The sequence below is a fragment of the Amaranthus tricolor genome, chromosome 1, assembly GCF_026212465.1.
Source record: "Amaranthus tricolor cultivar Red isolate AtriRed21 chromosome 1, ASM2621246v1, whole genome shotgun sequence".
NCBI classification, from domain to species: domain Eukaryota; kingdom Viridiplantae; phylum Streptophyta; class Magnoliopsida; order Caryophyllales; family Amaranthaceae; genus Amaranthus; species Amaranthus tricolor.
In genome coordinates, this window is record NC_080047.1 from 44797710 (window position 1) to 44821245 (window position 23536).

At 32.9% G+C, this 23536-nt stretch overlaps 2 protein-coding genes across 8 annotated transcripts; one reads left to right on the plus strand and one right to left on the minus strand.

Moving 5' to 3' along the window:
- Positions 1-1926: 1926 nt before the first annotated feature.
- LOC130818400 (snRNA-activating protein complex subunit) lies at positions 1927-14829 on the minus strand. Of its 5 annotated transcripts, none has more exons than XM_057684582.1 (14): positions 14578-14829; positions 12082-12237; positions 11625-11841; positions 11480-11546; positions 11146-11201; positions 10486-10690; positions 9673-9761; positions 9483-9564; positions 7707-7802; positions 6926-7051; positions 6590-6847; positions 5652-6256; positions 3570-5471; positions 1933-3441 (listed from the first exon to the last, which is right to left on the minus strand). In XM_057684582.1, exons 3-12 carry the CDS (start codon positions 11822-11824, stop codon positions 5966-5968), a joined length of 1470 nt encoding a protein of 489 aa, XP_057540565.1. In that variant the 5' UTR covers positions 11825-11841; positions 12082-12237; positions 14578-14829; the 3' UTR covers positions 1933-3441; positions 3570-5471; positions 5652-5965. The 5 variants fall into 5 exon arrangements, with proteins under 5 accessions (XP_057540569.1, XP_057540565.1, XP_057540556.1 ...); XM_057684573.1 differs by adding an exon at positions 13308-13369 and having other exon boundaries at positions 1933-5471; XM_057684578.1 differs by having other exon boundaries at positions 1933-5466.
- Positions 14830-16217: 1388 nt separating this feature from the next.
- Positions 16218-22335, plus strand: LOC130822623 (protein PHR1-LIKE 2-like). 3 transcript variants are annotated; one of them, XM_057687674.1, is made up of 7 exons: positions 16218-17212; positions 19628-19704; positions 19827-19881; positions 20516-20594; positions 20688-20757; positions 21667-21802; positions 21891-22335. In XM_057687674.1, the coding sequence occupies exons 1-7, from the start codon at positions 16972-16974 to the stop codon at positions 21917-21919; spliced, it is 687 nt and encodes a 228-aa protein (XP_057543657.1). In that variant the 5' UTR covers positions 16218-16971; the 3' UTR covers positions 21920-22335. The 3 variants fall into 3 exon arrangements, with proteins under 3 accessions (XP_057543657.1, XP_057543658.1, XP_057543656.1); XM_057687675.1 differs by having other exon boundaries at positions 21948-22335; XM_057687673.1 differs by having other exon boundaries at positions 21667-22335.
- Positions 22336-23536: the final 1201 nt, after the last annotated feature.

The window sequence follows — 23536 nt, forward strand, 5'->3', positions numbered from 1 at the left end:
CCTAATATGTATATATCTCATATTAAAACCTTTTTTAGTGAAATTCAGCACGTCTTGTATGAGACTGTCTCACGGTGTGACGGCCTATACAAGCAGCCTAAATTATTTATATTTTAAAAAATCTAATTTTAACTAAATCTAAACTGTTTTTTTTAATAAATTAAAATTTGGCCAACCCATATTAAGACGTCTCGATAAAATTTTTGTCTTTATTTTCTATTATTCTTGTCTAAGAAATAAGAAGAATTTTTCTTTTTAAATTCGAAATAAGAAAATTAAGGCCAAGTTGGCTGTAATCCATTGGATAATGTCCCTTTCTTTGTCTAATCAATATCTTTGAAATAAAGCCAAACCTCCCAAATCTCTTTCTTATTATAATGTGCATGGATGTGTGTCCTTTGCCTTATTTCCACCTCATATTGAAGATAATTTGTTAAGCCTATTTAGCAATTATAATAATCCCAACAGATTTTCTTATAGTTTTAAACATATTTTTTATAAACTAAATATATGTTATTGAATTTAAAATTTCATCATGGTGTAAATCTTTAAGGTTATTAATTCCCCTGATGATCGATGAAAATAATTTATTTTTATTTGTAAAAGAAAAAACTACTAGCTAAGTCAAGTTAATAATTCTTAATTATTTTAAATTATATGTAATAATAATAATAATAATAATAATAATAATAATAATAATAATAATAATAATAATGATGTTCATACTCTATAGTCTATACCTTATAGAGTGTAGCACTTATGAGAAAATGAACATGAGCCAAATTTGTATGATGATCATATTTGAAACTTACGCAAAAATAGGAGTAAATGAAAAAATCAAATTATGTAGAAAACAATTTTTAATTCTTGTCAACTATTTAGAATTTAAGAGCAAGAAGGTGGCATACATCTTTTTCAAGCCCCACCAGTTGAAGCATTTATGATGAATTGTTTTTGTCATACTTCTATTCCATAACAGCCTTGAAATAGTATCCTAATTCCTATCTCAAGAATAATACACAATGATGTGTCTCTTGTTCTCTTACTTTACAAGAACTATTATGCGGATAAAATACCTACCAATTAAAAAATGACAGCTAAATGAAACTCAAATTATCAAATACTCCCTCCGTTCTTTTTTTATCTTCCACATTACTATAACGGGTAGTTTCAATAGTTTTTTCACTTTAGAATACTTTCTATTTTTAGAAAGTTTTTATCCCACTTTTACCCCTTAAAACCCCCTAATCTTTTAATGTACCCTTTTTCTTTTATTTATAATTATTTTCTCTCTCATACTTTCAATACAATCATTACAATTAAAATAATACCCACTACAACCTCATACTTCCAATACAATCATTACTTCACACTACTATTTAATTAAAATAATACTCATTACAACTCAAAGATTCTATCTTCCTTAATATGTGTGAAAACCCAAAGTGGAAGATCAAAAAAGAATGGAGGGAGTACCTTATGAAAAATTATGGTATTTATGTTAACTGAGATAAAACTCAATTCTGAACAATAATTAAATTTTAGTAATGAGTAATTATTCTTTTTAAGTATAAAATTGTTTATGAACAAAAAAAAAATCAAGAGAGAGACTTACTTAACAACTCCATAAATTTTATAATTAAATATACATTTCTTTTAAATATTTTTTACTTTGTTTAAGTCAGTAGGTACTGATAATTTATACAACTAAGGTTAGTTTTATTCATTACTAATAAGTAGGAGTAATAAGTTCAATTCAATTTAGTATTAACAAGTATTGAAATTTAGTACACATATTCAATTTAATTTATAATTCGGTTTCATGGTTATTTCAATCACTTAAATTCAATACTTATTTTTATTACAAATTTATAAGTTTTATTTATTTAGTTGATTTAATTAATAAAGTTTCGCTAAAAAAGAAATAAAATTCAATGGTTACATCTCAAGAGAGGGATACACATATCTATGTTCAAATACTTTTAGATCTAGATTAGGTGCTCTAAATCTAGATACACATCTTGCTTAATTTTGCCCAAAAAAAAAAAAATAATGAGCTAAGATGTCAAATGTTAATGAAGATTATTGGCAATCCAAGTTTAGTACTTCATGTTGGTGGAAATGGAGACAAATGCTCAACCTTCAAGGTAAAAGTGTTTAAGAAAATGTGTAGTATAAACTTCCTCTACATGTTCCCTACTTAGCACTTCCCTTATTTTTTGTGCATAGAGTAATAATTCCTCTCATTATATTCTTTTTCTTGACCAAAAATAACTTGGGCCATGTGTAATGGGGAAAAGAAATATTCCCTCTACACAATTCCTAGTGCATGTTTTGGTGTCATTTGTCAATATAATCTCACAATTGTAATGATCTTCCAAGCCATCATGAACAATTTTACTTTGTTGGGAATTTCAAACTTAGCTCCATTTTCTACAATTTAATTGTGTTTCATTAATTCTATTCAATTCTTTTAAATTTGATTTTTTAACATTTTATTATTCATTCAGCTCCCTACATGTAGTAGACCAAATCAGTTCAATTTAGTATCTCAAATCAAGAGAATAGATTATTTCTATACCACATATCACTTATATTTTGTAAATATCAACCATTTCAAATAATATACTTTTATAATATCGATAATCTAAATCAAAATAAATTTAACCACTTTTTTCATTGTTAAAGTATCATCATACCTTATGGCTTAATACTAATAAAATAAGATATAATATTGTGTCTTACTACATTTAAATTTGTTACATTAGTACATCATTGAATTTGCTATTTTCTAGTGTGAAAATAAATAACTCCCATTACTTTTATTAATTTTCATCTACACATTTATTTACTTCTTTCATACCATCTTTCACTTATTCTCTTCAAAACTAAACCAAAAATTTAATGCAAATGTGGCAAATATAAAGGACAAAAGTGTATAATATAATATTTGTGCTTTAGAGTAACATTCCTCATGCTTTGAGAATCATTAGTAAACCTAATAGTTGAAGGTTTTTCTCGTCTTCTTGTAATAAGGGTTCAAATTTCACCACATATAGAAAGAATTAATTCTCCCCAAACTTTCTTACATGTAGAGAATCCTCCTTACCACCGACTCAAAAGAAAAAAAAACATATTCCTTATCGCTTTGGCTTTACTACTAATTTTTTAGATGGTAAAGAGGTAAGAAATCAAAAAACAGAAGGTAACAAAAACTTTCTTTATATTATAAGTTATACTAACATAAAAATATCCTTTTTCAGAATTTTTCAAAATCATGTAGCTAGCTAACCTGCATTCCCTCTTTGTAAGAGGTTTCAGACTTTCAGTAGTAACTAACTGTACTAGTCTCACATGAGAAACTGCCCCAAATTTCAGTTTCATAGTCCTTTGACCCGATTCTTCTTCCTCGAATTCTAATTGAATGCATCTGTTTCGAACCTGAGCAATGCATTAATATGAAGGCAGTTGATCATGATTTCTTGGCGTGAACACTGTAAATCGAACAATAACGGGCATAAAACGTAACATTTAAAGAAAAAGGTACATAGAAAGAAGGCATGGCTTACTGTTACATGGATAAGGTACTCAAGTATAGTGCCATAGATCTTCCTCAATCCTGATGTATGCATTTGAAGCAATAAGACGAACAAGACAGAAGTACAGACTATGCAACTATTAGCAATGCATATCGTCTTTAAAGGGTTTGTTTTTCATTCCTAGTATGCATTTAAGAACGTGATTCAAGCCAAGGACAGCAGCTCACTAGTTTCGAAAAAAAACAATGAAAGGCTACAATCAAGGGAAAATCGGGATTGTTCAGCGAGGTGAAAGGAAGAACTAGAACAAATTGGAGAGAGGATGGGGGCAGAAGAGACGGACTGATAAGCTGAATTTCAATACTAAAAGGTAGCATGGACATAATCAACAAGCAAAACCTAGCGAAATGCCTGGAAAATGGCATTCATGATCATATTGATTCAGTGAGGGATGTTACAGAAATTGAACAAAGCTCACTATGTAATCAAATGAAGGGAGAAGAATTCAAGTAAATGACCACTAATCTCTAGGGATTAAGGCTTTGGCATTGTGTTCGTTGTTGTCTCCATAAAATTATACCAAGTAGTTGTAGGTCAAATTATAACAATTTATTAATGATAAGCCTTCATGAAAGGAAATATGCAAAACAAACAGTTGAGTGTCAAGAGGCAGAAGCTTCACTAAGCCTATCAGGACGCATCAAGTTCAGAAATGTTTGACCCGTATCTGTCCACACAGTAGTTCTATTAGTGTGCGGTCATCAGAAGCCATTTATAATTGCTATCGGAGCACTAACTAAGGAACCCTCCAAAGTTAGAAGGGACCATCCATAATGCTCCAAAAGAAGACCCTTATACATAACATAGCAACTTGATGTTCTTCCACATACAAATTACAAAATAGTTGCAATAACCAGTAACAGGTAGCAGGAATTGTGTCTAAAATTAAAATCAAGAAACATGCCAAGTTGAAATATAATGTAAAGAGGGATGTTAAAGAAAAGAAAGACTTCTTCAAACGGACACATTAAATCTTCTCTTGCAGATATTAGAACATCTGATAAGCAGAATGCAGTAAGCCAGTAACTCTTATCATCACATCTAAAACCTATTTGAAGTGTTTTAGGTCGATAGTCTAGGGCCACATCTTTGATTATCCAATTGGGTTTTAGCTCGGCTCATATTGGGTTTGAGTCTTGACGAGTCAGCTCAAAGTTTTGAACTGGGTCAGATTGGGACCAAGTCATCTCGGGTTCGGGTTTGCTCTAAGTCAATACCAGCACAGTCCGGCATATGCCCACATCAAGTTAAACTAGATCAGGTCATGTCTGCTTAATACAGAAGCTATACGTCAGGTAATCAGGTTAACCTTCGGCAAATTGAAAGACTGTTTTGTTTGAGGTTGGGTAATTACGGCTTAGGTCTAACATATTTACATGCCTGATTAATACTAGGCAAATTGAGCGATGTAACATCGTATCAATTGCAAGTCTGTCAAATTGAACCAGATATTTGAAGTCCGGTTTTTATGAAATCTATTGGGTTATAGCTACATTTTGGTTCATAATATGTTTGGTGCGGGTTGAGTTTGGTTATCCCCATATTTGGATTAATCTTCCATGCGAGTGATCCTCGGGTCGGGTCAGATTCTGGTGGATAGGTCATCACAATTAGAGTAAACCTGATTCGTCAATTGCTGAAGGGTTCCGTGTTTCATTGCAGAAAAACCCATACACCAATGGCAAACTCAATTGAATTTAGAATCAGTCACCATAGGATAAATCAAACAAGTTAATTAAAAACTAACCTCTATAAGGAAATATCCAAGTGGGTCATGTGCACCTGCTCTTTGCATTCCCACATCTGTTTAAGAATGAATTTTATCCCTCTGTTTAGTCCGGGTTTGACTCCCTAGGACTAGAAAATCCTGCGCTGCAACAAGAGGGGGACACATGGATCACAGAAAGATCACATAAATCTTTACAACTAAATCTTGTAACTATAACGATTAACACCTGCAGTGCACAGTGCAGACTGCAGACCAATTCCATGCATGTAAAAAAGATCTCTGATTCTTTCTCTAAAGGAATGCACATATTAAAGTCTGCTTACCTTTTGTTTTCTGCTTCAACTTTGTGTCTTCTAAATGCCGTGTGTGCAATGGTACCTTGCAATCGGCTTTACATATTGTCCACTGCTTGAAATGTAGTGATTCCTGGTTGTACCACTTGCCATTTGGCTCAACAATTATAAGTTTGAAACAATGCACACATCAAAATGTACCTAGTACTCATTTATAATGGAGAATTTATGCATCTAAAATAGTTGACCAAATTACTGTCCAGCTTAAAAAACATCTACAAGTATGACGAGTAATTTTTTTTTTCCTTTTTAAAAATATACTTTTGAATACAAAAATTCTGAAACTAGTAGTAATCCTGGAGATAATCATACACTGTAAATGAACTATAAAGCAGATTACCCTCTTCAGAGTAATGGAGGAGGTAATAACAGTTATCACAAAAATAACAAGGATTTTCTCCAGCCAGCTTATCATCCAAAGTCACCTTCGTGGCTTTGTAGATTCGACAAACGGTGCATTTCTTTAGAATCTTTTTCAATTGATGGACAAGCAATGGGTACGCTGCTCGGTTTTGTACATCATCAGGGTGAATCAATCTCATGTCTCTAATCACCATACAATGAGTACAATCTCCCTGCAAAACAATTGCTGATAAAATCAGTATATGACCAGAATAAGTCCAAAGCGAAAAATGCGGATTTAGACATTGTTTTTCAAAGGTAAAGACAATCCGTACAGGTAAGAGGGTGGAAGGGAAGTCTTCAACACATGCTTTTTTTAATTTTGCAATTTGCTCAAAATGACCCAACAATAGCCCAAAACCGACCATATTTTGCGTTTATAATTTGCGATCGCTCGGAGATTAATGAATATGTTACAATACTTTAACCCCTAGGCTAACCCATGATTTTTATGTTTGGTTTTGCTTTTGCTTAGGTTTTTTGAACAAGAAAGACAATTTTCTTACCTGGTGGCAGTACACATATCCAGTTCCAAGTCGGAATCCCAAATCACAAAAGCGGGTACTTTGCATGTTGACTGCCATAAAAGTAGGCAACTTGGATACTGGCTTGCTGCCTACGGGAAGCTTCCGACGCTTTCCTACACCAGCTAGAATGTAGTTCCATTTTGTAAGTGCCTCTTCCTTACAATTCTTAAGCCAATCTAGTATTGGCTCGCTATACTCGATTGCTGAAGGATCCCGAGTGTCATTGCAGAAAACCCCCTACACCAATCGAAAGCTCAATTCAAATTAGAAATCAGTGACAATAAGATAGAAGCAACAAGATAATATATAACTAACCTCTATGAGGAAATATCCAGAAGGGTCATGTGCATCTGCTTTTTGCATCACCTGGTCTGTTAAACAATGGATTTTATCCCTCAGTTCAGTCAGGCATTGACTCCCAAGGACAAGAAATTCTTGCGTCTGCAACAAGAGGGAGACACACGGGTCATGGAGAGATCAAGTAAATTAACATGACCAAATCTTGTAACCACAAATAAGACTGTATAAGACTTGTAGACATACTTCATGCGTTTGAAAAAACTTATTCTTCCTTACATAGGAATTCTTATTTCCAAATTGGGAATTGGGATTAAGGCTTTGGCATGGGAAATTCTATACTGTTTGGCTACTAAAGCGAACTGCTATAATGAATTAAATGAAATACAAATTTATCATACCTTGATATTAAGTTTGAGATTTTACTTGAAATTGTTTTATTTGTGTCCGATAATCAATTATTTTCGAACACGTTCACTATTTCTAATTTTTTTTATTTGTATGTTAATCATTAATTAATTAGTAAAAAAAAAACGGATGGCTTAGATTTCATATTAGAATAATCAAACACTTGAGATTGCATAATTATAGTAGTTGACTTTGAAAACCACCATTGATTGATTTCCTTTATGGCATTCTTGTGGTGATTGAAAAATAAATTTAGAATTGATCATCGATTATCAAACGATAGAACAAACAATATTTACATTTATATACAAGCACAGATGCATTTGACAGTTAAAATAAGGTGCAAGTTAAAACACTTTAAAGTATCTTACTGAATGACACTAATCCATACCTTTTTCCAAGAAGCTTTACTATGATAAATCTCAACACACAGAATAACCTCTGGATATTGAATTGGTCCATGTTTTCCTGACATTGAGCACTTAAGCTGCTCATAACCAAAAACAGTATTATTAATTTTTAGAAGAAAAAGAGAGCGAGAGAAAAATAAAGGCACTCAGTAAAAATGTACATAATGGACATGGTATACTTCAATTACTATCGAATACGAAAATTTCAGTTACATGTATGTGAAAGGCTAAAGGTAGTGCGACTTTCAAAGGTCACTGCTATTAGTAGGCAACTTCCAACCCCTATATAAAAGGATATTGTACTCATCATTTTATCACAAAAACAAAATCTTTCTATCACTTTAATCTACTTATCTTACAAATTCTCTCTAGTCTCTACTTCCCTCCAACACAATCACATTCTCGGAAGGGAAAAATCAGTAGTAGAATTCAAAGGCAAGATGTACATCATGAATTGGTAGAAGTGAATGAATAAAGATTCTAAGAAATAGTACCACCACAGAAAGCTGAGACTGCAAATCCAATATTGCTACACTAAGTAACAAATTTACAGCAGTCCATAACTGTAATGTAATGAATTAGGGATAGCTAACAGACAGATTGAGATTTCAGAGAGAGATTACAGAAGAGAGAAAAAAGAGTTGAGGTTGAGATAAAGTAAGAAGAAAGAAACAGAGAAAATCTTAACCCATAATCAAATCATAAAACCACTTATCCTTGTTTCTCCTCTTCCGCTTCTGCTCCTAGAAAAGTGGAATAGAATCGTCTTTAAAACAGTTTCACCGTACAAGTTTTGTTATATTTTTGAGAAGTCACAGATGAAAAAAAGTGAAAGAAAAAATTTCTAAACCTTTTCCCAATACTAGTATTGTTGGATAACAGCAATGCTGAACAAAAAATTCAAACAGAAAAACAGTATTATGATTCGAGCAGAATTAACCCTAGGGTTCAAATTATACACTTTTTAAATCAGAACTAATGAAGTCTGTAGTGGAACAATAGGAGTGGAATAAAAAAGAGATAAGAGGGTAAACTTAGTATACCAAGAGCCAGCCCAATCCTCCCACTCTACTGAGTACTGACATGTAATTATACAGGCAAAAAGAGTAATGATGATAGTAGGAAGGGGAATCAACTACAAGAAGAGTTATGAATAAATTAAAAGATTTTATAGAACAACAATGAAGGAGAAAAGTAAAAAATAGATGGCATTTGTTAAAAGTTACTTCATAAAGAAAAATCCTATCTGAAATCTTGAGAGGTTATGTCCATTTTGTAATTAGAAGAAAATTAGGCTCTTGATCACCAAAACCTTTCTAAGGCTTGCAATTACTTATGACTATGACGTCTATGAGTATTTATAACCATATCCACTATGAAATTTCCTTCACTTTGCCCAAATTATCTTCCATAGTTACATGTTTAGCATGTTGATGGCAATACTACAAGTCCTCACTCTATTTAATGTTTTTAAAAATGAAAAAAAGAGGATGTAAGATCTTTTAGCTTTTACATATGTCAATTTAGATTCCAACATTTTGATAGTGGCACCCTAACAGCTTTACCCCCCTAAGAAGCACCAAACAAAAAAGGAAGAAAATGCAAAAGATTAAAGCAAAACCACAAATTCATCAATTATATAATAGTTATTTTGAAAGCAGACCTTAAGCAAACATAAAACTAATGACTGAATTGAGTCACGGATCAGCATAGCACCACAGAGCATTCAATCTACATGAATGATTTGAAAGGCACACCTTTACAGGATGAGATGATTCAAGATATTTCAGAGTTTCAACATTTCCTGAAGATAGTGCACCTGTGTTTTCTTTATCACGACTGAACTTTCACCAACAAACAAAAAATAAAAGTAAGAAATTAGAAAAAAACAGAAAGAAATTGTGAAGGTCTACCACAAAAGTTTTTCAACAAGATCCAAATACACACTTGAATGAATGAAGTTTAACGGATGCTTTATCTTCTTCCTGCTTCTCCCTAATTTTGGCCAGATGCTCCACTTTTGCGAGATATGAGTCCTGCAAAAACAAGGACATATACATCTCAGAGTCAAGATGGATGTAATGGAAAACTTCACAATACAAATTATATACCTGACAAATATGGAAGCAACATTCTGCAGGTCTTGTCCTTCACACAGAATGATATTGCATGTCAAAAGAAAGGAAAATTCTAGCACAAAACCAGACTATACCAACTCCTATTATCAGCTTAATGTAGGAATATTGGAGCTATAAAGAAACCAACCAAGTTTTCTTAAAAAAAAAAAGAAAAAAGTTGTTATGCACAGTTAAATTTTTGAAACTACTCAAGTCTTCTTATAACAAGGAGCATGAACTTCCTTCAACCATCTCTAACTATAAAACAAAGAAATAAAAAAACCCTTCGAACTTCTTATAATGAAAAGGTAGTAAGCTAGGTGACAGCTAGAGCTTCAAATCGCTTTGAAAAGGCAATTTGAAGTCAAATGCCGATTTGAAGTGTAAGAAAATCCAAAAACAAAGAAATAAAAAAACCCTTCGAACTTCTTATAATGACAAGGTAGTAAGCTAGGTGACAGCTAGAACTTCAGATCGCTTTGAAAAGGCAATTTGAAGTCAAATGCCGATTTGAAGTGTAAAAAATTCCACGTTAGAGGAGAAGAGGGGGGGGAGGGGTTATAAGAAACGTTGCAAAAGAAAGTACAAGAATTTAATAAAACCTATACTATATAACAGAGGTTGACATGGGGTAGAACAATACATCAATGCATTTATCCTTTTCACGATCAACCAATTTCCTAGTCCTCCCCTTTTTTGACTTGGCCTTAATTTTAGCTTTCCCCTTCCTCTTTGTCAAGTTGCAATTCTCTTTTTCTTCGTTGTAACTTGTGTCAGAGGAAAAGCCATTAGAGTACTCACATGAAGCTGATGTACCAACATCCAACATCCTTTGACAATCTTCAGCACTGGTATCATTAATGAAATCATTAGAATCAATACAACATATGATAAATGCAAGGTCAAGCAAGTTTCACTATAATATGACAATGTAGTAGTTTATCACTAGTAAAGCTCTTATTGCTCTTATTGCTCTTATTGACCATTCAATCAAATAGTAACATAACACTACAAAGACAGAAAGCATGATCTAGCTTCTCTTGTCAAATCCCTCACTTTTCCAATCAAAGCAACAAAAAGTGATATTTGCAGCGATAATAACAACCACCAAATAAGAACCCTAATTAGACTCACAAATCACAACATACTTAAAAAGAATTCCATCACATTTCCATTAGTTCTATAACAATTTATCCAAGTACTAAACAACTAATACTTAGGTCGGTGCCCTTTAATCAATATGAAGGGGTCAATGGAGTAGTTTACATAACATCTGGTACAAGAATATTCTAAATATACTAACCCAGAGCTGCACGGGTCTTCTGCCAAGCCTAAAGAAGTTTTTGCATCTGTGCCATCCTATAACCACAACAATAAAAGATTTTCATATATAGAAAAGTTTAGTTCAACAATAGAGACACCGTAATATAACGCAGCATCATTGATAGTAATACACTGTTACTGGGACTCTCCACTTTAAGTATTTATGCAAAAGCTTCAATACTAGACATGGTTAGACACTTCATTTTGACAAAAACATTTAATTGTTTTTGGTAAAATAGCACACTTCACCATGTACCCATGCCAGCCGGATATAAGTTCCAAGTCCCATGTAATAGGTAATACAATGATAATACCTCAAATGCAATCTTCATAGCCTCAGCAACCAATTCATCATCGCTGTATATTCTAAGCTCATCTACCCTATGCCAGAAAAGTTAAAGTTCAAATCATGATCAATAATGTATTGGGAAAGAAGGAGGACAAAAAAAGGCGACTTACGAAATATCTTCTTCAACATCAAGTGGTTCAGCGCCTAATTCAGCCTTCAAACTCTCCAATTCTAGAAAAACATCGGACTCGAAAACAGAAACCTTGGTCATGGGGCTGACAAAATCCTGAACAAAAATAGGTCCTCCTCGAGGAATCAAAAGTGAAGAATCTTCATCTGAAATTCGCTGAGACGACTCACCCTTCTCCATTTTTCTAAGAATTAACCCTTCAAATTCAACAACAAAGTTGATTCAATTATAATTTCACAATAAAAACATATCAGTGTGGCCATAAAAGTAAAACATTTAATTCAAATTCAAGAATAAGATAAACAAGTAACAACTTAAATGAACACCAATTAATCTCAACCAAATATAATGTGCTCAGTAAGATAACCCAATTTAAGTACTCTATTGTATTGTCAGTTTTGAAATTCTGAATTTGAACTTGTAATAGAAAATCTTACCTCACAGCATCCACGCAGTGGGTGGAGAGACACGAATCAAAGGCTCAAAGCTCGATATCTTCACAAATTACTCTCAAAAATTCAGCATCACAGCCGGTAAATACCCGGAAGAGACTATCCACTCCTGACTCGTCAAGAATGGACTAACCTCTATTACTGCATGTTGCATAATGATTTAACTGTGAATGAATGAACTTGAAACAAGGGGTAAGCAAAGCAAGCAATCCATAATAACTAAAAACAACAACGAAGAAATTTTTTTGGTAAAACTAAGATCCTAATTCCTACAATTATGACCCAAATCCCAAAATCATAAGGGTAAACATTTCGAAAAGAATTTAAATCTTTTTCATGTAACACTAAACCAGTACTAAACGAATACACGATTGAACAAATGTTCAAACGTCTTATGTTAATCACAAATTCATCAACTACAAGAAATAATTCAATTCCTATCTAGATGATCCCAAATTCACTATAAGATGTTTTAATTATCTCCACCAAATTAAAATTTGGTCAACATGAACTCAAATCATAAACAACAATTTAACCCTATTAATCTGCATTGTGGGTTTTAGAAGATAAGACCTCATAACAATTAGAAACTTACAATTCAAAATTTGTGTTGATTGGTGTCTTCATGGTTATTCTCGATCTTATGTGTCTTTTAAGGGTTTTAAGTAGAATGGGATTGCAAGTTATATGGCAAAAATCAAAAAATCAACCAAAATCAAATTAAATAAATCAGGTTAGGTCAGATTTGTCTTTGGGTCAAATATAAATGGTGCAGGAACTTCTTGCCTTGAACTTAACCTCCTTAGTTAATTCTGTTGAAAACCACACCCTGACTTGACATTCATCAACTCAACCTGATTTCAACTCACTTAACCTGGTTAGCGCTTTTTATTTCCATTTTACGGTTTTTAACAATGAACACATCTTATCATTTTAGGCCTTGTTTAAATCATTGTTAACACGGAATTCATAACCAATTTGCAAACCAATTCCATAATCAAGGTCATAAGACCATATTCATAATCAAACTTAATAAAATAGTTTTATAATCATGTTCTAACTCATTTTAATACCAATTCATAATCTAAATCACCCAATAATAATCCCACTCATAACACTAATATTCCGAAGCAAGTAATGCTCATTGCTCACATTCCCTAAAGTTTCTACATTAGAATCACACAATTTTCATCCGAAATTAAAAAACTTACAATCAATCTTCATCAACAGTGGTGGCGGGTGTACATTGAAACCAAGGGTAGCATGTGCTATTCTAGAAGGAAAAAGAAGTCCAGGTTATCAATCTTTTAATAAAGAAGGGTAGCATGTGCTATTCTAGAAGGAAAAAAGAAGTCCAGGAAAAAAGAAGTCCAGATGTGCTATTCTAGAAGGGTAGCATGTGATAAATGATGATTATGCTACTTGGACAAGTTTTAATAAAGAAGAACAAGGATGTAAAAAAGGATTTATAGAAATTAAAATGGAGTGGCTTAGTGGTTGGGGTTGTTAAGATCATATTAATTGATGACCAACAAGTAAACTTTTCATACATATTTTCCCTTACTTTCCAATTATTTAAGAAACACAAAAAAATGTCGAACCTTATTTTTTGTATAGAGCTACAACTTTGGTCTTATTCTAGTTATACATGCTTCTTTCTAGTTGTAATGCATTATTATTGTTTTTCGATACATCTACAAAAAGTTTCTCTAATCACAAGCTTTGGGAGCTTCATATTGTTAGTAGTAACTAGTAAGTATATAGTATTGCGTGGACATTAATTAACATGGGATCCCAATTCAGATTATGGTGTTTGGTGACAAGGACTAGCTTCCTTCCTTTTGATGAATTAATCCTAAATAAGTTTACAAGTAAACAACAGTGTCACAATTTCACTTTGGCTTACAAAATAGAAGTAACTGCCTTGCAAGTACATCTTGTAGACTCAGCTTCCATTAACTTCAATCAAATATCTAATCTTTTTCACTTGTAATGCAATGCCCTCGAGGTCTCAAATTGAATTTAATCCATTGTTATTGATTATTTTTGTGAGTTTTTGTTTTTGCTTCCGTAAAAAGATTTTAAGCTGGGGTTTTGTTTATGTGTTGATTGTTCAATATATTGCATAACGAGTAATTTAACAAACAAAACTTTGCCAAAACTACTCCATAATTTCCTTAGTATTCATATGTTAGGGCTACCGTTGATTTTAGACCCTGTATCAGCCACTAACACAGTTAATCAATCAAGAAAATTACAAATACCGGCATACAACAAGTATATTCGCATTTCAATCTATATCTAACATCTGAGCTTATGAAATTCAAGTGCCACAACTCAATAAATTAGACTAAATTTTCATACTTAATTCTCAAAGTCATCACAAAAATAAATAAAAAGAATTAAAGATTTAGAAACGCATTTGGATTTAACAACATCTTGAATGAGTAGAACTGAACTTTATTATTGGTGCGAGTGTACCTTGATATGGAGGACGAAGTAGATAATGGTGAAGGATGGATGCTGCGTATAGTTGCTGGTTTCAGGCGCCGCTAAGTCTACTGCGAATGTTCGGCTAAGTTGGTTGGCCGGTGCTGGCGGCGGCTGGTCGGTTGAGGCTTCGGCGATAAGACAAGGAACAGAGAAAGGATTTGATAATTGAGAAGAATATAAGAGAAGAGTACGAAAGAAACTTGTGTTGGTTACTAAATTATTCACGCTTAAAGGAAACAAAGAGTATTTTTTTTATTTAGGTACAAATTTTTTTTATATACTCCACTTTTTATAATTTTTGATGAAATGCATTTATGGATTTTGAGTCTCAAATACATATTTTAAAATCTTTGAAATAACAAATGAAAATAAATGGAGTAGTAATTAGCAGTTAGTTGTGATTAAAATCGGCTTTAATAAAGATACTTTGAATTTAAACAATATTGATTAATTTATGTGTAATTATGATCTTGCTCGAGCTAATTTCCTTAATGGATTTTTTTTTGTTTTTTCTTGAATAATAGTTTTTTAGAGTGTACTCTGACTCGGTTTGGCTTTTATTTTTGAAAATTGAATTTAGATTGTTTTGGTTTTGCATCAAAAGAAGATCAACAACCGAATTTATACAGCTCTAAAAATGTGTTGTTTTCTGATTGTACCCCGAATTTACCACCTAATACCACATCTCTTAATGGTAATGTATTGGAATAAATTTTATGAAGAAAATGAGATGATTATTAAAGTTGAACAAACATGACCATCAGAGTAACTAATAGATTCTTAACCAAAAAAACACTAATTTTTATTTCCATTACCACTTACCAAATAGACCGTAAAACTAACCCAATAAGTTGGAAGCTATATCATCACATTCCTTGAAGCAAAATTTATAATCTAAAAACTCAAATTCCTCTATGAAAGAGTGAATATTGTTGATGAAGAGGAACCCATTTAGCACTTCGGTTGAGATTTCTTGCTATTAGACTAAGCCCCATCTTTTTTGAAAACTAGCTAAGCCAATCAATGACTTGCCACCAATCTCTCAGGTTAATGACCCTTCCCTCGGAGAGACTAGCATGAGCAACTTCCCACAATTTATGTGCCCAATAACACGCTCCAAGAACATAAATTTTGGGTAAAAAAATTAATTGAAAAATGGAAAACCTAGTTTTAAAGTATTGCATTCGTTATGAAGTAGTGGCTAGTTGTTACACAAGTATTATTGGTAGAGTTTGTTATTCAAGTTTATATTATATATTGTGGTTTATGTGTAAGAAAAACATAACAAGTGAAATCTTATTTGAATCGTCTACTCACGTATTTTCACAATATTAAAATTTTAAGATTTTTAATTATACTAACTCAAGATATAAATGATCAAAATAACGCATTAAATTGCGTAATAAAATGAAATTAACAAGTATAATAAAACGGAAGAAGTACACGCCTACCCCCAAACTTTTATAAAGATTTATGTTGCAAGATTAAAAATCAATACTAATATTTGTTCGAACAAGCTAATAAAAATAACCAGCAACAACGTCCAAGCAATCATATATCAAACACTCATGAAGTCTAATTCACAAATAAATTGAGAAATCCCATCTCATTGTCTCGCAGTCTCGCACTTTCACATACTAGAAGACTTGGAACCAATTTATAGGTCAAGGATGAATAGAAGACAGACAGATATAGAGTGTGGTCCTTAGAAAAGCTCAAAAAACGGACAACTCAATTTGCCAAATTATTTAAACATCTCCATCTCCTTTTTAACTCAAAATCTCCTCAAAACATACTTGTATAAGCAAAGAGAAGAACCCAACTCTACTTTCTCTCCTCAGTACAGATTCTCCCTTTTCTTACCTTTTTCTCATTGTTACTGTCAAAGTTTCTACCTTTCTGCTCAAATTTGTACTCATTTTATTTTTATTTTTTTTTTTCTATAATTTTGTTGCAAATATTTAAAGTAATTTCAATTTTCATTAATTTATAGAAAAAAATCAGATTCAATCTTTTCCCTCCTTTATTTTCATTTGTTTTCTTTCAAAGTTTCCACCTTTCTGCTGAAATTTGCTATCTTTTTAGTTATTTTTCATCCATTTATTGAAAAAATAGAGAATAAAACATATTAAGTCCTACCTTTCTTCTGAAATTTTCTATTTTTTGTACTTTTTGGGCAAAAATTTCATGTGGGTTGTGCCAATTTCTTGAAGAAAGATAGTCAAAACAGCTTCAACCCTTTCCCCACCTTTTAAAGTTTCTATCTTTCTGCTGGAATTTGCAAACTTTTTACATTTTTTTTTAATTTTAGAGCAGAAATTTCATGTGGGTTTTTTCAATTTATTGAAAACACATTTTAAAAATTGTTGGAGAAGGAAAAAGATGTATCCAAGGTTCATTCAACCTCATCATCATAATCAGCAACACCAGCAACAACTTCATGAATCTTTAGGTGTAATGGCGGGTCCCATTGATGAAATTCATCAAGTGGGTCCTACTACAACAACTTCTGCCGGTGACCCAAGACTTGTGTTGACTTCTGATCCAAAGCCTCGTCTCAGATGGACTGCTGACCTCCATGAACGTTTTGTTGATGCTGTTACTCAGCTTGGAGGACCCCACAGTCAGTTTTCTCTCTCCTTTGACTTTTCCTCTTGCTGGATCTGCTAATTTTTGGGGTGTGTGTGTTATTATGGTTGTTTGGTGTTTGAATTTGAACAAAATAAGGTTTTTTTGGTTTGATTTTTTGGGGTTGGTGGTTTATGTTGATATTATTGTGCATTTATGATTCTGGATAGTTGACCATTTTTTTTTGGTATTATGATGCTTTCTTTTCATAAATTTGTTTTTTTTCTCTTAATTGTGAAATGGGTTGTTTTTTATTTATGGAATAAATGTGGGCAAAAATTTATTTTTTTATGTTTTTCCTGTGTGTTTATTTTTTTAAAATATTACTCCCCCTCCCTTTGATTTAGCTCCATAATAATACAAAAAGAAAAACTTTTCACTTTGATTTTCGCAATGTAGCAAAGTGATGAAGGAGTATGATACTGTGGAAGGGAGCTTAGTATGTTGATGAATTTGTGGCATTGTATGATATGATGAATTTATGATTGTACCACAAAATAATTTAGACGCTACATTTGCTTTTTGAGGAGTTGATTCCATTTAGAGATTCTGGTGGAGTGTAAAAAGGGGTTGTTAAAAAAAATGCATCATTGCTCACAAATTCTTGTATGAGACGAGATGCACCTTATACATGAACTGACCCAATAATACAAATTATTAGTGTATGGCATTCTTGTTTTGAGGTCGTCTTACCGAGAGTCGGTCTGTCACAATAGTTCCTCATCATTATTAGAATGAGGGAATTCTTTGGGTCATTGGGTGTGCTTTCTGTATTTAGGTTTTCTTAGATTCTTCAAAAAGTAAAAATGTTTGAGTATCACAGATTCACAGTTATGGCCTTCTCGATATGAACCATAGACAAAAGTATTAATTGAAGCTAGAAAGGTTGGGAAGTGTTATTTGATTTAATTTGATGATTCTTTAGTCTTTACAAAAGGATTTATTGAAGCTAGAAAGATTTGGAAGTTGGTGTAATGAAAGTTGTTAATGCTTGCATTTGTTGAATAATGTAGCTTTTAAAGGGAAACGTTAAGATCTTTTCGTATTGAAGGTTATATGAATCCTTTCTGGTTATGGTGTTGTAGGTAATCATACATTTTAAGGAACCTGTGTTTTTGGCGAACGATGCTAATAGCGTAGCTGAAGTTGATTGTTAAGACCTTCCTTTGACATATATCATTTTGAGGTTGCCACTCTGTGATTTGAGCGATAATAAAGTAAATGTTTTATCTAGAGTTATTTGCAAAGGAGTTCAAAAATGTACTTTTACTTTAGGACATTTGAACAATAAAGACATGTGTCATCCATCACAACATCACTGAATGTTTGTCATATGAAGAAATCATAGGCTTTACTAGGATGACATGGGGTGAATGCTTAGGCATGAGGGTGAAGTGGAAGATTGATTCTCTTTTGAAAAGAAATCCCTTGCGAGAGAATATGAATACGAACTATATTGATAGTTTCTCTAGTCTATAGGATTCACACTATGTTTGGAAAATACAGACAAAATTGATGGTTTGGTTATGTATTTTCTCTAGCTTCTAAATGGAAAATGCTTTCGCACCGTTTGGTTAATAGTACTAAATGGTGGTAATGAGAATGATTTATAGTGTAAAATTTTATCAAAAGTTCCATATCATTCCTATGGTAATGAAACTTTGATCACAAAAAAGTTTTTTTGTTTACAAATTTCCATTATCACTTAATACCACCTCTCTCAATGGTAATGCGTTGGAATGAATTTTATAAAGAAAATAAGATGATTGAAATTGGACAAGCATGGTATGATATGATATGATATGTTATATTATTGTAAAATTCATTTTCTTGTCCCAATGGTATGATATCACACAATCGTTAGTTTTAGTAAGCTTGCTCCCCATGGTATGATATGTTATATTGTTGTTGCCATGTTGTATGTCAAGAAATCAACTCAATCAAAAGCTTAAGCTGATGGTTGGATTCCAAATATATGTTCTATACTCTTTCATGATCCCTCACACGAGTGTCATTTATGCTAGAAGTGTGGATGTTACACATGCCCTTTTCATACTCGGCGCATGCCCTTCTCATACTCGACGCATGCCCTTCTCATACTCGACGCTAAATATTTCACTTGGAATTGAAATGAGGGGTGGATGAGGTTCAAATCCGTGACTTGTCGTCATGTTGGCTTCTAATAGCATGTTAAGAAATAAACTGATAAATGAAATCCTAAAACATGTTCTATACTCTATTAGAATATACAATATCTCTCTTGTTGACATGCAAATAGACTTCATAAGATATGTTATTGTGGCTTGAAAATGTTCTCTATAGTTTCTGTTATCATTGGCAAGTTAAACCTTTATACTGAGCTTTGTGCCTTATTTTGGTTTCATCGTCTGGAAATGAAATTTCTATGCAGAAGCTACACCGAAGGCTATAATGCGGACAATGGGTGTGAAGGGATTGACCCTTTTCCATTTGAAAAGTCACCTTCAGGTATATTATATTTGTCTCAAAATTATCTTCCCCGGTATCAACATTAATCAACTTTGAAATAGAATTGTTTTATCAACTTGCTGGTGTGTTTCTGTTTGGTAATTGTCTTTGTTGCATGACAGAAATACAGATTAGGTAAGCAATCTGGGAAAGATACGGGTGAGACTCCTAAAGATGGTGCGTATTACACTAAAATTTTCTATTTTATTACTCTCGAAGATCGATTCCTATGCAATATTCAATGCTGTAAAATGAAATTCTTAAATTTTTTCTTCGTTTTATTGTTTGGTTTCGAATTATAATGAATACTATTAAAATGACTCATTAAATCATGTGTGTTTGTTATTTAGTTTATACGAAGTTACAACTGATGTTTGCTATGAAGGGTCACTTAAAACAACCTCTTTGTTATCACTAACAAGGGTAAGGTTTCGTAGATACGACCCCACCAAAACTCGCATAAATGAGAGTCGCTTCATAAAATTGGGGTAATGTAATGTAATTGATCTTGATTAGCACTCATTAGTAGTCACTGGTCACCACTATATGCAACTTGTCATTCCTTCGATATGCAAGTAACTACGTTGGCAATTGGCAAAGGTATCATATCTGTAGGAGATGTCCCGCCTTGACGTTTGCAATGCTTGTTAGTAGTTAAGTATCATGAAATTGTCTCGCATCCGATCAGGTTCTATATGTGAGACACACAATTCAAGCATTCGATTTTGTTCGAAAGCAAAATATGGATTGATAACTTAATTTGGAAAATTCATTGCTTTTCATTACTGATCATCAATGATAATGACCTAAGGGATGTCGGCTTCATACCATTTGGAGAGCCCTCGGACGAGTAATTCTTCTTCAAGCTTGCCAACACCCGACATGGATGAGTAAGAGTTTGTGAATCTTGTTCTTTGGTAAGTGACTATAATCTTTTACTTTTTACCCAATATCACTTCATGGTGAATTCGGCTTGCTTGAAGGGGTTTTAAACTCAAGGAAGCGTTGAGAACTCAAATGGAGGTGCAGACTAAACTACATTTGCAGGTTGAGGTATGAAAAATTACACTCAATTTTTATCAGTTTTTTTTTCTGCATGACATTTATCAGTTATTTTTTGTGTGGAAGTTTTGATGATAGTTGATCAATTTGATTACACAAATTCTCAAATGAGACGGTTTTATGGTGAGGTCATTTCTATTGAACTTGATCCAATGTACACTTATAGTCCTTTATAAACCAAACTCTTGTTCTCTAGATATTTTAAGTTTGACCCCGCTCGAGATTGAGCCGAAACTTGTCCGAAAATTAGTGGGTCATAATTATGAACTATTTTTTTGACCCTGACCATCGTAACCCAAACCTGACCGTTTCGACCTATTTTCCTAATTTTTTCAGTTTTACGTCATCATTTTTTTGTCGGGATTTTCTATATATTTAGTCTATGTTACTCAGACTCTTCATTTTGCTTCATGTACCCTTGTCCGATCCTTAATGCTCGGACATTGGTATGACATTTAGACACTTCATTGTAGGTGTAAAATTGAATATTTAGACGTATTCGACATTTGGACATGTGCCAGTATCCAACATCAGTATCCGAGTCCAAGTAACAGTTTTTAGTCAACTTTTTTGTGTTTGATTCAATATTTCTTTGCTAGTCCCGTTCTATAAGAAAATATTTTCTACTAAAACAAAGCCTTGAAGTCGGTCATAATTATAAATATTTTTTTTGAGAAAATGTTCATGATAATAACACTTTTTTGAACACTCCTTGATAGGACGACATGAATCACCCGAAATTGACCCGAATGAAAATGACAAACCTAAACCCTGCCTACACGACGGTTTTGATAGGCCCACTGTTGTCTTTTCAAGTAGTAGTATTGTATCAAAGGCCATTGCAGGCTATCTCATGCCACTATCCTAAACCTACCCCAACTCTTGTTTGATTTACTGCAGGCTGAGAAGCACTTACAGATACGACAAGATGCAGAACGAAGATATATGGCGATGCTTGAGAGAGCTTGTAAGATCCTTGCAGAACAATTCGTGGGGGTTTCTATTACCGAAGGCCACGGACAACACACCCTCCAAGGTCAGGCATCGGAAATTGTTTACACTTTACAAAATCACACACTGAGTAGTAGATTGAATAGTCCTACTGATCTAAATCCCCACCATAGGGATGATTGCTCTGCTGAAAGCTGCTTGACATGAAATATGTCTTTCGAGATTTTCAGAGTGATTTTCTAGCCGCAGCGCGAGAACGCAAGAATGGGTTTGATTCTGCTAGTGTTCGGGATTTTGTTTGAAGGACTAGCCGACTGCAAATATTGACGTCTTCATCTATACATAGGCCGGAGTCGAAAGTTACACTCATAAATCTTGGCCAAAGTGCTTAAATGGTGCTTATTAGTATGTGTTATTCGGTTAACTTAGTAAGTGACATAGTTCTTCCCTGAAGAACATAGAATTTGTAGGGTAGATTTAAAAATATGCTTGTACAATCATTTGTTAATGTTTCTAACATGAAGATGTTCTTCCACATTCCACAACATATTTTATCTAACTTTCCTCAACTTCACTCTCCATAGATTGTCATTCTTATGGTTATTAATTACTTTATCACTAATTCTTTATTGACATTGTTTCACCATGAGGCGTCTTCAATTGGATAAGCCCAACTTCCTTAGAAAGTACTGTTGCCCTGTTCAATTAAAATTTCATTGTTTTTTTATGTTTCTTTACTAATGAGCTGCTTGTATGGGCCCGTCTCACGATAAAACGGTTTCATACAAGACTTACTACTACTATGTATCTTTGTTTCCATTTTTATTTGATTATAATGCTTGATGTTACATTATGCAAACATGTGTGCATCATTCATTTACAAATGCATTAAACATTCAAGCACTCATCATCAAATCGAAATCAAACACAAAGCTCTTTGACATGAAAATTCATCATTTGATTGACCAGTTCAATGAGCCGCTAATAAATCAAAGAGTAGTCATGTAGGCCTAGCATCATTTTTGAATTGCCCTTTATTATTAGGATCTAATACAAAGAGGGCACATAAATATTCATCAAATAGGACACAAGTAATAGTTGCTTGATACTCCAATAACTAAGTACCTAATTATGACCAATTGCAACAACGAAACCCAAAAGTTCCTCAATAAATTGACCATAACACACACACACAACTAATAGTATCTTATGCTAACTAATAGTATCTAAGATAAAGTTAATACCTTAATTTTTTTGTTAATAGTATATGATAAAAATATACAAAATTAATATAAAATATTACATTGTACACATATGAAGGGTGGCTATGATGCATGTTGAGTGGATATGGCCATATGGGAAGGGGCAAATGTATATATGGTGGATAAGACCTCATACCACCAAACATCAAATTCATATCTATAACGCCGTAAACACGGTGCAAAACTCATATAATTATATTCCACCTGTTTACCATTCATACTTATAAGAGTGTGTAAAGAATAAAAAACAAATTCATCTCTCTATCTCAATTTACTGGGTAATATTTTTTCAATGCTCATAATTAATATTTATACTAGTATATGGCTATTTCTCGTGAGTCGTGATAAATTGAATAGTAGAAAAATAAAACCCTAATAAACCCATGTCATCTCTGACTAAACTCTATTTTATTATACCGATTGGACTTCTCTAAATTCATTCTGAGTAGGAAATATTCGATTTTATTCTGACTTTAATGCAGTAAAACTTGAGAGAAATCAGTGAACCGTTTCAGTTTTAGGTATGTTAAGTTTAAGCTTCAATTAGTGTGCAAGTG

Bases quoted from the DNA above. Each gene is read 5' to 3' on its own strand.
- LOC130822623 (XM_057687673.1), top strand. From the start codon at position 16,972: ATGTATCCAAGGTTCATTCAACCTCATCATCATAATCAGCAACACCAG. The intron at 19,705-19,826 runs GTATATTATATT...GTTGCATGACAG, and splicing joins ATTTGAAAAGTCACCTTCAG to AAATACAGATTAGGTAAGCA. The intron at 20,758-21,666 runs GTATGAAAAATT...GATTTACTGCAG, and splicing joins AACTACATTTGCAGGTTGAG to GCTGAGAAGCACTTACAGAT.
- LOC130818400 (XM_057684578.1), bottom strand. From the start codon at position 11,824: ATGGAGAAGGGTGAGTCGTCTCAGCGAATTTCAGATGAAGATTCTTCA. The intron at 11,202-11,479 runs GTATTATCATTG...TTGTGGTTATAG, and splicing joins CTATGAAGATTGCATTTGAG to GATGGCACAGATGCAAAAAC. The intron at 9,565-9,672 runs GTGTGTATTTGG...GTGAAAGTTCAG, and splicing joins GTTAAACTTCATTCATTCAA to TCGTGATAAAGAAAACACAG.